The 12,747-nt window shown below is 36.9% G+C and overlaps 1 protein-coding gene across 5 annotated transcripts in view; it reads left to right on the forward strand.

The window, feature by feature from the left end:
* ABCC4 (ATP binding cassette subfamily C member 4 (PEL blood group)) overlaps positions 1–12,747 on the forward strand; it is a 199,117-nt gene that overhangs the window by 147,125 nt on the left and 39,245 nt on the right. For all 5 annotated transcript variants that reach the window (XM_088136451.1, XM_088136452.1, XM_088136453.1 and 2 more), the window contains 4 exons: positions 448–603; positions 8,176–8,265; positions 8,790–8,962; positions 11,081–11,186. In XM_088136451.1, coding sequence (XP_087992577.1) covers positions 448–603; positions 8,176–8,265; positions 8,790–8,962; positions 11,081–11,186 — 525 coding nt within the window. The remainder of the gene's footprint in view (positions 1–447; positions 604–8,175; positions 8,266–8,789; positions 8,963–11,080; positions 11,187–12,747) is intronic.

The raw sequence follows: 12,747 nt of genomic DNA on the forward strand, positions 1-12,747 counted from the left end.
GTTAATAATGTTTTATAAGTCACCCAGGCCCTGAAGGTAGACAATGATAGTTTCAGAAACATATATAAAATTGCATTAAAATTTAAGTTCAATTTAAACAGCTGGAATAAGATAGTCATGCCTTAAGGGAGAGAGTAAAAGTCCTAATAAATAAATGCCAGCTCTTTCACATTTGCTGAGGGAAAGCATTTGTTTGATTCCTATTTCACATGAAAAAAATAAACTAAAATCCTATGCTTGTCAAACCATATGTTTAGATCATTCAAATGCTGTGAAAATCTTCCTTTAAAAAAATGTCTATGTATCTTTTGTAGACTAATATCTACCTTGTACATCTTGCCTTACAAGAACTAAAATACATGAGATAATTATAAGCAGTCCTTTAGAAATGCCTTCTTCATCTTAGTGTGTGGGTTTTTGTTTTTTTGTTTTTTGTTTGTCTTTCAGGTTGGAATTGTGGGAAGAACAGGAGCTGGAAAAAGCTCCCTAATAGCGGCTCTTTTCCGGTTGGCTGAGCCCCAAGGAAGAATTTGGATTGATAAATATTTGACATCAGAACTAGGACTTCATGACTTGAGGAAGAAAATTTCAATCATACCTCAGGTATTGGTCTGCTATGCGTATCAGCCTATTTTAGAAGTCCATCCAGCACTCTCTAGAAACCTTAGGGTTGTAAATTTTTCTTTATCTTTCTTCTGCACTCTGCTGGTTATATGCCAGGAATCTTATAGAGTAGCGTGATGTCTCTGTGTATGTTAATCCTCTCTTCTTGAATGATGACTGAAAATGAAGTGAAATTATTATGACTATTTTAAGAGGTTCATTATCTATGTTTCTGTCATGCCCAAACAGCTTTCTTTCAGTCATTAGTTATGACTACAGATTGAATTTAGTTTAAAGACTGAAATGATGCATTCTGTATCATGGACATAAAATGTTTTAGAGCAGAAATTATTCTGACAAATAGAGGAGAGTGTGTGTGTGTGTGTGTGTACACACACACTCACAGTGTCTCTGTCCTCTCAAATATGCACACATAAAATGAAACAAGACTTTGTGGGCCAATGTACTGTGAATCAGAGCCTATTCCTGGCATTTTGGACTTCACTGAGAATATAATTTCAGTTAGTAGAAAATTGATAATCCTTATTTGGCTTTAGGTGACATTCCAGAATATGAATGTTTTGCTCTGAGCTGCCTTGGAAGACTCAAAATGGCTATTTGGAGCAAGGAAATTATTGCTCATAATACCCTCAAATATAATAAATTAACTCCGTTGCTGCTCTGAAAAGCTATCAGTTCCAATTGCCCAGGTTCATTTGCTCCACCCTAAATAAGTAACAGTATAACCACGTTGACCAGTACCGTTGCCCCAAGAAGGTCTAGTCAGATCTCCATCCCTTCAAAGGCATATGTCTGGCCATCTTTCCTGTGAACTATGTTTGTTCAAACTGAAAAGCAATCCTCTCAGTCGCCCAGGGGTGAGGGGGGTTGGTGCCCCAGGAATGGGAGCAGAGTGGGTATGTGTCCATATCCTGGTTGCTTTTTAAAATAAAAAACAGATTGCCTAGTGGTGACAGTGGGGGTCAATGAAATTTAACCCCAGGTAGTGGCTTGAAAAGGAGCCATGGGACTTTTAGATTTTTATCTTTGCTCTTGGACATCATAATGCTCAACTTTTTGATACCCGCCCAAGTCCTCTGAGCAGGCATGGGGGTAGATGTCAGACATAAATTTTCCCCATCCAAATGTGGAGCTTTCTCTCCTACAGAAGGGGAAAGTCAAAAACCCTGTGATCCCTGCGCATCCTGGTTGTCATGTGGCTTCAGCTTAAAATATATATTGCACTCAATAAAATAATGAAACAGCGGTGTTCATTTCACTAGATCAATTTGATATGTGACAACTGATTACAACTGTTGATATGTGACAACAATAGGATTGTTACAATCATAAAACAATGAACACCGTTCGTCCTCTGTTAAGATTTTCTGGCCATCAGCAAGGATTATGGAAATGGCTACATTTGTTGTAGGACTTCCCAGTCCTTCCTCCCTGTAATCTGTCTTCCTTGTCAAGGCTAAAAACTACAAATACACAAAGCACAAATCCGGCGACCTAACTTTGTGGCAGATTAGCAGCCACGTTCTCCCTTAAAACCTGGGGCAGGGACCTTCTGCCAGTTCCCTGTACTTCATCACTTGAGTTGAGTTCTGTTCTGCCTGACCCAGACTGAGCCTGGGGAACCTGGACTAAATGACAAGGTGCCTGGAATCTGCTGCATCGTGATGCATATAAAGGTTGTAGGGGTTTCCTTGAGACTTTTTTTTCCTTTCTCATTGCTTTTTGTTTTTTGTTTTGAACTACCATGATAAAAAGTTAAGCAAGCAGTTTGGTTCTCTAAAAGCGTTCTTTGCCTTATCCTCCCTTTGCCCCTGCCTCAAAGAACAGAAAGCACAGAAAGAGGTAGGTATGCTATTACTAGCAAATAAATACAATTGGATTGTAGCCTAATGCAAGCTCTCTCTTTGTTTCTGAATGCTGAAGGCTTCGTTAATGCACAGTAGTGCTGCTGAGTGAAGTTGATGACCTTTTTGTTCCTAAGAGGACTTTACATGGACTTAAATTCTTCTGGCTTTGTGTTTGCACAATATTCTTTTCTCTTGAGAACAGATGACGATCTGTTCATTCAATAGCTGCAAGGTTTTGAAAGCTTTTTTCTAGCTATTTCAGGTGGGAACCGTATTGTATAATACTGGATTTTTTCCCCAGAAAAAAAAAATTGCATCTTTACAAGGGAGGATATTTTCCTACACTAATTCTACTTTCCATCCTATTTATTGTTACATATATTATTGCTATATGTTTCTTGTTCAGGAATTACAGTTAAAAACAAAACAAAAAGTGCCTTGTCTATTATCTTGTCAGTATAAACAAGATTTAATTAAATTCACAGGGGACAGTTTCATTTGTCTAAAGGTGTTTAGTTACTTTTTAGATTAAAGGAGGCTTCTTTTCTTATTGTCAGTGGAGCATAAAAGCCAGCAACAGTTGTATGTTTGGGCTTGGAAGATGCTGATCATACTAACAGCAAACTATATTGCGACAGAGTTCAATAATTATTGTGTTTGTGCTGAAAAAAGCTGCATAGTATGACCATATACAGTATATTTTCCATCTCTGTCTTGCACAAATTCTTCCTCTATTTTTGCAGCATTAACCATGGTGTGATGAGGTATGTGTTGCATGAAAAAAGTTTGACTAGTTTGACAGGTTAGAATTGTTTGACAAGTGAGATTTAAGGTTTTCTTTAACTTTGTCATGTCAGAATGTTTTGGGATAAGATTCCTCCCCATTCACTACTTCATTTAAATTAAGTGTTTATGTTGCAGACCCCGATAGCGAGAGAATGTTGGCTGGTGGGGCCCAGAAGGAGAGCCTTCTCTGCCATTGCCCCCGCCTTTGGAATATTTTCCCCCCAGAGGTGTGGCAGGCCCCTACCCTCCCGGCTTTCTGGAAAGGATTATAGACCTGGCTCTGCCAGCTTGTGTGGGGTGACAAGAATCTTACCCAATCCTGGGGGTGGCTGGCACCTTGATGACACTCCCCGAGTTACTGCCAATTTTAACATCTATCCTTGGATTATATTTATTTCCTATTTATTTAGGATTATTTTATACTGTGATTTTAATTGATTTTAACTGCATTGTAAACCGCCCAGAGTAATTTTTTAATGAGATGGGCAGTGACAAATTGATATATAAAAATATACAGTATATAAAAAATATTTTGAAGTTGATTCTATAGATGGGCTTTGATTAGTTGGTTGATTTTATTCATGTAAGGCACTTTACAGGCCACTTAAAATCAAAAGATAGGATAAAGCTTTGAAATAATATTGTTTGCTAAACTGAGTTATCCTGCTCTCCCCCATCCAAAAGCAAACCTATGGAATTTTTTTCTATCTCCCATCCACCAGCCATTTCTTATGCTGATTTCAAGCAACCTTAATAATGCAAATCATATTCATATAGTGTTCAATAAAAATTCCATACATTCTACTTCACTGTTATGGATGCGATGGGAAGGCTAATATATTTTCGCTACCTATCACATTCCTTCATGCATCTCTAAGTATCATGAATACGCTGGTGGAATTATGCAGAAAATCTGCTTCTGACCACCCAGTTCAATTCAGAGTGAGATAAAAAATGCCTTTTGTTGCTTTTTAATATAAATCAATCTAATTTGGCCTTCTGAGTGGTTATATGAACCAGAACAGATGCATCCTTTAGTTTTTGCATTTCTCCAAATGTTGCAGTGCAATTGTATAATATAAAATGAGTATCCAAAACATGTACAATATGGAAATCAATCAATTAATTAATTAGATATGCAGGCTGCCCAACTCCAAGTGACTCTGGGTGGTCATAGCATATAAACACTAAATTAAAATGTATATGGACTTTTCTCTGTGTGAAAACTCACATGTATGTATGCCTATGAATGTGTGTGATTTTTTGTGAAGATTTTATAGAAAATAATTTGCAAATGAGAAAAAATTGGGACAGATTTGTCCATTTTATTTTTTCTAGTAGCTGATCTACTTTTTATTGATATTTTCAAGGAGCCAGGTTAGTTTTCCTGGAATATCTTTTGAAAACCATTTCTCATTTGAACAAATTGAATCACAAGTTGATGTAGAAATGCATTCACTGTCAGCTCATGAATCCTTGTCTCTCAAGTGTTGCTTCCCATCTCAGGTCTTGGCTTATGCTAATCATAGTTTGTCCTAAAATCTAAGTTTTGAATAATACTTTTAGGCAATTTTTATTATGCTACTTTGGTTTTGACAGCAAACCGGGAGGTGGGGAGGGGGACCTATCAAGAAGAAGAGAGAAATTATGAGAGTCTGTGAAGTGTTTCTAATTGCCAAATGGTGCCTCCTGAAAACAGTACTACAAGCAGTTTTTCTCAGGATAAGCCTATTGGATGGGTTGACTCTGGTTAGAGAAAGCTATTGTGAAGGCATTGTAGGTGCCAAGCCATAAAGGGCTTTATAGGTTAAAATCATCACTATCAATTGCACCTGAAAGCCTACTGGAAGCCAGTGCAGGGCCCACAACTTCGCTGTAATATGATCCTGATGACATGTGCCAGGTAGCACATGAAGTGCTGCATTCTGAATCAATTGCATATCTGAGTGGCATTTAAAGGTAGCCCCATATATCACAAAGTGTACTAGTTTCTTAGATCTGTATTTATAATGATTACTGAGATAATAATCTTCCAGGACTTAGTGCTGGTTAACTTCTAATTCAATGTTTTTCAACCTTGGCAACTTTAAGATGTGTGGACTTCAACTCCCAGAATTCCCCAACCAGCATACCACTTCATGAAACTTTTACTAGCTTCCACCAGTGTTTTGAGGCAATGGTATCTATTTTTCTGGTTGTAATTTATTATTTTTTACAGGTTTAACTTATAAACTTCCTCTCGTGAAACAGGAAATTTTTATATAATATTATCTGCCAGGAATGGAAATTAAAACTACCCTTATCTTCTTCTGCAATACATGTATGCTGCTACAATTTTATTTTATGATTTCAAAGATTTTATGAATTCAAATTTTCCATTTTGCCAAAACTGTAAAAAAATGTTGAAATGGAAATTCATCTCCACAATATCTTGAATTTACATTTAATACCATAATTTAAGAAGATTTTTTAAAGATTTTGGATATTTTTTAAAAAAAACAGCCTTTTTAATGCTTTATTGGGCCCATTTGATAACAGCTTTTGTAATTAAAATTACCCTGCAGGAATTGCTGTTCTTGAAATGAAAAATCTATTTCATAGTCTTGTATTTGAAAGGAGAATACAAAACTATATTATACTGCACATTTCTTTTGCCTGTGTTGATTTTTACGGACCTTATAACTTGGCAGAAATGCTTTGAAAGTATTTTATCCGAAGAGCATTGCAACTTGGCATACTATGCTACCCCATTAAAATAAAAATAGCTTCATGGGTTGTAATCTGTTGGCAGTTAATCATTGCACTACACTCTTTCTTTACCTGTGTATATGCTTCTTATAAAAACGATTAAAGACACTTGGGACAGTTGAATATCTCTAGGCTATATTGAGCTATTATGCTAAGCTGCAATGTGTATCCTGAAGTGAGCCTGTCAGAAGAAACTGGAGTCATTTCATAACTATAGTACTCACCTATGGGGCAAATTGCACAGATTTGCAGTACCTAGTTTAACCTTATGGGCTTAATTTTACAAATGTTTTATAATGACTACTGCTGATTATTATAATGACTGGGATTGGTTTTTAAGCATTTATTCCTGGCTGTTCCCCCCCCCACCCCCACCCCCCCACCCCATTCTATTTATTTTGGGAGGAAAGCTGGCATTGGCAGCTGTTAAGGATATTAATGTGTGAGAAACATCAAAAAGTCTATCTTTATGTTAAACAAGTCATAATATGCCTTCACTGAAACTAGTGTGCCCACGTGGCATTTTGAACTGGGGTGTGACAAGCCTGCAGATGCCATGTCTTAGGTGCAGATCTCACATCTGTGTGAACTCTGAGATTTATGGAAGTAGGACTTAGTTTAGCTTCTCATAGGAGGAGGAGGGGTGGACACAGAGTTGGCAAAAAAGTGACTGAAATGGATTAGACAGTTCTGGTAGCATAACAGGTGGATTGTTGGTCTGCTGGTGTCTATCCAGAGTAAGATTTGATGGCATTCAGTGAGCAATGTCCACTACTTAGAATTGATGGGGTGCTGGGAAAGACCATGACAAGTTTCACCAAACTTTTTGAGGACACACCCTGAAAAGAAAACTGCTAATGGGGAACAGAATTGTGGGGATGGATAGAAGAAAGAAGAAGCTTACCTGTCAGAGAATTACCAACTGGCCCCCTGTCAGGTCATCCTTCTAAGAGAGAATGGCAAAATGCCAGTTAATTTCATAAGGCATTTCCTTGAACCTAGACTGGTAAATAGGAATTGGACTAGTAATTAGGGGCATGGGGTGCACATGTTAGGCTTATCTCAGAGGGTGGTATGATAGGCTTACTTAGATTGCTTTTGAGAACTAACACAAATTTAGAGAAAAAATGGGTTGGTGAAAAAAGCTTTGCTTTGCTATGCTATGCTTGGCTAGAGAGGGAGGGAACACTTCTGTAAAGAATGGAAAACACTTAGCCAGAAAAATAAAACTGCTTGACAATATTGGGATGAACTTGATTCCTTCTGACTTTGTTTATGAATAAAAGGAGGGAAAAAAACCAAACAAACCCTGGAACTTCCATGGTCCTGTCTGTTCAGTCACATCTTGTAACCATTACTGGAGCAGTTGCATAAGGAGAAGGGCTGTAGGATTATCTATAGATGATTATATAAAATAATTCTCTCCCAAGCACCGTGGTCTCAGTCCAGTCCTTCCTCTCCTGAGCTTTTATTTGAAAAGTATTAAAGAGTGTAATATCCAACTCTTTGAAGGAAAAAAAGCTGCTTTAGAGTGAATGGAGACATAGATCTTTTCCCAGAAAAAGATGCATCTGCTTTAAGAATCTGTAAAAGGAATGTGTGTGAGAGTGTGCAAATGCTGACAGATGCAGTTTACTTCTAAAGCTTAATTTTATTATTGTGTTCTAAGATTAGAATTAGGTGGCACTAAACTTGCATTTCCATTAGGAGGGAACTTGCGTATTACATGCTTTGCTTTGTTTTGCTTTTAAAATAGTTTCTTCCAGGCAACTTTGTGAAATGACATTGCTGAATACATTGCTCTGTATCTCCCACCTATTCTGTTTTTCTCCAAAAGGATGTCAGATACAGATATGGAGGACAAACACATTTTTAGTAATCCTCTGGAATGGAGATGGTTTGGGAAGAGAAAGTTGCTTATGGAAAGGTTGTCAGGAGGAAAAACAGGACCTCTTTCTGCTTCCTCTCAGCATGCCTACCATATCTGTCTGTCTGTCTGTCTAGTAATTTGGCCTTGAAAAAAATAGCTATTGGAATTTTATGACATTTATGTTTGAACATGCAGTTCTTGTTATTTTTAGTTCTAAAGCTAAGAGAGTTTAATTTTTGTTACAGAAACATCAAGGTTAATCAAACGAAATAATTTGCCTGAAAATTTCTTGGGTTTTAGGAGCCAGCTTTATTTACTGGGACTATGAGGAAAAATTTGGATCCTTTCAATGAGTATACTGATGAAGACCTGTGGAATTCTTTGGAAGAGGTAATTTTTCTGAAACATAATGCTTTTTGATCTGTTATTTCTTCAATCTGTTACTACTTTAATCTGTTGTTGAAGAGTTCTCTTTCTGGTATTTGTACTTGTGGCCTTGTTCCCATAAGCCAGAATGACCAAGAAGTCTGATGTACACTGAATGAGCAAGAGTGTTGCTAACTTGGGTAGGAAACCTGATGTCCTTCATATATTTGGGGTTACAACTTCCATGGCCCCTCATTAGTGAGCATGTTGGCTGCTGCTAATGGGAGAGTTCAGCATGTAAGGTGGGCATCTGGTAATGTTAAACTAATCACACACGCTCTATCCATAGTTTGTTAACTCATTTCAACCAATGAGTTCTGGCTTGCTGTTTCTCTTAATGCCATAAGCCAATGATAAACTATGGCTTGCTTATTTTGAAGCACTTTTTAAATATAAAATTGTATGAATATTTTGAAATTAGATGTGAGGTACCTTAATGTTCTCTTACAAACAATTTACTTAGAATTAGTGTAATGAATTGTTTATAGGTCCAGCTGAAAGAGGCAATAGAAGAGCTACCTGACAAACTGGAAACACAATTGGCGGAATCTGGATCTAATTTTAGTGTTGGCCAAAGACAACTGGTGTGCCTGGCCAGGGCTATTCTGAAGAAGAATAAAATATTGATCATCGATGAAGCAACTGCAAATGTTGACCCAAGGTGAACTGGAAGTATTATCTATCTACCTGCAATATTATTATAATATTTATGCATTGTAGTTATATGTCATTATAATCTACACAGACTGTCAGTGGCTGACATCAAAAAGTCATACAAAAATACCTACTAAACAAAAATAAATTATAAAAGCAACAATGTTAATAATTATAAAAGTAATACAGTAGATAATTGCAGATGAACACAAATGAAAAAGGTGATCACTCTTAGGGTTCATTTTGGCAAAATATCACCATTCAGTTATCAATGGACCTTCTCTAGAACTTGCTTGAATGCTCTTCCCTCAGCGGTTCTGGAGGGCAGATTTACCAGAGCTCCATTATTGCAGAGATTATGTTCCATGTGGATCAGGTGAAGTGAATCTAATGAATATGTTTTTGTGCACTCTGTATTCTACTCCTATCTGAGACAAAGGCAACTACAGCAGCCTTTAGAAGCTTTGCCCCATCACAGAGGAATTCTTTGTAAATTACTTCAGAGAGAGCTCCCAGTTTGGTTGCTAAATGTTGTTCCTTAGTGACAAGTATATAACCACAAGAAAATCACCATTATGGTATGATGCCTTATCATCTGTTTTATATTAAATCTAATATAAAATGCAGAAGAGTTCTATTTCTAATGCTAGATATATTGAGGTCTGAATACATTGATAACTGTTTGGGGAACAAGAGGGCAAAATGTCCATCTTTGTAATTTCATTTGATTTTTTAAAATAAGTTAATAGGATGCTTTTCCTATGTATGATATTTTGTTTTTGTGACATCCACATTAAATTGTAGTTAATCTGACCTAGTGGTTTAAAGAAACATAAATTGGCCATTATTCAATGAACTGTAGTTAAAAGAAATCACAATTTCTCCAATAAATTGCAGTGAAAATAGCATAGAAAAATTCTGATTTCTCCTTACAGTTGGATTAAAGAAGGTAAGAAATAAAACTTATTCTCCTTTGGAGGAAATTTGATTGAGAATTCGGTGCAACTAAAACCACTGGAAGTCTTTTTATTGGGATTGGTACTTCCAGGTTAATTTTTAACATTATCTCAATTAACATTCAAAAACTTGCTTCAAAGTATTACTGTTCTTATTTTACATAAAATACTAACTTTACACTATTTAAGGTTGAGCTGTGAAAAGGAAGTTTAACTGAAACATTCATAACTGGTAGTGGTTATGTTGGGAAGGAAAAGAAACTATATTCTAGAGCTGGCTCAATTCCTAGATGTACACTTAATAGAGAATATAAAACAGTGTTGATTCTTAATGACAATTGTAGCAATCTGATACTACAGTGACTCTTTATGAAATAGTCCTGATCTCTGATATAATTGGAGACACATTAAAGCACTCTAACCCATTTAAGTGAGAATGTGGACACCAAGTTTCATTTAAAGGAGGTCAAACCTACCACAGAGAAAGAAGGGAGAAGCAGAAATTATTTCCATGAGAGACTGCAGAGATTGTAGTAGCATGCCTTGTGGTAAGCCATGGTGCTTTTCAGATGTTTGGGGCAAGAATTCTTACAATTCCTTGCCACTGGTTGGGTTCATGAGATTTGAAGTCAAAAGATTAGCTATTTCTGGTATAAACTCTCTTTTCACCAAAGTGGACTTTAACTTTTCATGCAAGCAATATTACTCATTAAAAGAATGGAGGTTTTCAAGACAAAAATCCTACACAAATGGTAATTTTCTAACAAATATTACCATATGTGTATATGTGTTAGAACGTGGCATTTGGTCCATATGCTACAGAATTTGGTCACACGAATTGGAGAACCCAATATCAGTGACATGCAAAGAAATCATTTTAGGTTCAGTCAAGGAAACTCAGGGCTCTGTCAAGTGCAATCCTCATCTTCCTCCTCTTCACATAGGAAATGTGAAAGGGCTGCCTGCAAAGGGCTACAGCATGCTATGTTGTAGTGTAACATAACACTTTGACATGTCTAAAAGGCAAACATGTGCCTTACTGCTATAATTTATTCAAACATGTTGACATAATGCTATGCCAAAGAATGTAGAAAAACGAAGTGCCCAGAAGCAGAAACTGTTTTCCTTGTTACATAATCTCTTCACATTTCTTATGTTGTTTATTTCAGAACAGATGAGCTGATTCAGAAGACAATCCGTGAAAAGTTTGCCCAGTGTACTGTTTTGACAATTGCACACAGACTGAACACTATCATTGACAGTGACAGGATTATGGTGAGCATTTTGGGAAAAGTCTGATTCCAGGGTAGCTGAAATGACAGAGTTTTTATGCAGCCACTCCTACTGATTTCCTTTCACTGAGAACTTGGTCAAAGACCCTCATTTCAGGATGCAGGTGTGAGCAATATGTGTTGTCTGACCCAAACAATGTATTTCCAGTTATGCCCATGAGTATTAATACATGTGACATAAATCACCTTCATTAAGACTGCGCACTGATTAACAATGAAAACATAGGCTATGCTCCTACAGCAAGACTAGAATTATTTTTCCTTGTCACAGATAATCAGAGATTGAAGAAAAAGCTATTAAGCCAGATGGACAACTAAATCTAATACCTTGTCCAACTTCATCTCCTCCAGATGCTTTGGACTTCAACCTAGCATGCGGGCTGGGAATCCTGCATGTGGAAATCCAGGGCATCTGGATGATATTAGGTTGAAGAAGGGTATTTTGCTACCTCTCTTTTGCAATTCAAGAAAAGAGTATCAGAAGTCTTGCTGAATGCAGATACTGTATCCAGAACCCATAATCATAAACCAAACATGGAGGTTTGAGGCCACGATCACTAGTGGTCCTGGGACCCCTACTTTCCCCATTTACCTAATTACCAAAAATCAGCAGCCCAGCTTCCCACCATTTTGAGGTGGAAAAACATTAAACATTGTAGTATATAATATAAAGTAAGTTTGACATAGCTTGCAAAAAGGAAAATCCCAAGTTTACCCATGCCAGTGTATGACATGGTTTGGACCTCCATGGCCCTTGCCTTCCCTCCAAAACGGAGCCAGGAAAAAGATTCCCACACCTGCTCTAAATATGCCATTGAAACAAGAGAATTAGGCAATGTTACGATTTTTAAGTGCTGCTTAAATTAAGAAATATCCTAATTTAAATTGTAATTTGTCACTTCTCCCACCTAAATTACACAAATTGTAATTTGTCACTTCTCCCACCCATCAGCTATGTATTTGTCTCCCCAGATACATAGCTGATGGGATGCAGGCAACAGGAAATAGGCTTGCTAGATGTCTGTTCATTAGAAATCAGACCTAGCATAAAATATCATAAGCATGCACAGGGTAAATCTAGTCTTTGGTTGCATTTGTGACATGCTGGCCAAATTGTACCCAAATATACTATTTACTACCCTTACCATAATAGAGAACTCTACTCTACATGTTCTCTATTATAACTATTTGGCATAGTTATGACCAAATTTGGTAATCTAGTCTGCTTTCTTTAGCTTATTAAAAAGTACTATGTGATATAAAGCATTCCCAAAACCATAGACAGTGGAGGTCTTTTTACGTGATCTCATCTTTTGAATCTTTTTCTCTGTTTTGCATAAAATTGCTTGCTGTTTTATTGTTTTTTTATCATTCCTTGGTGCTCTCTGAGTTTGGTGGTTTGCTTGCAGGTGTTTCATTACCTGACTAGGTAACATCAATAGTGCTAGTGAGTGTGGGTTTGCTCCCTGTTTATATACAGTAGCTTGCCCTGCCAGTGTTAGCGGGGGTGTGGTTTTCTCCTTGGTAGCTCCTTTATTAGGGTA

This window comes from Python bivittatus, unplaced genomic scaffold, assembly GCF_059951505.1.
Source record: "Python bivittatus isolate LINGU-HERP-01145 unplaced genomic scaffold, Pbiv_v1 ctg000060_np1212, whole genome shotgun sequence".
Classification (NCBI taxonomy): domain Eukaryota; kingdom Metazoa; phylum Chordata; class Lepidosauria; order Squamata; family Pythonidae; genus Python; species Python bivittatus.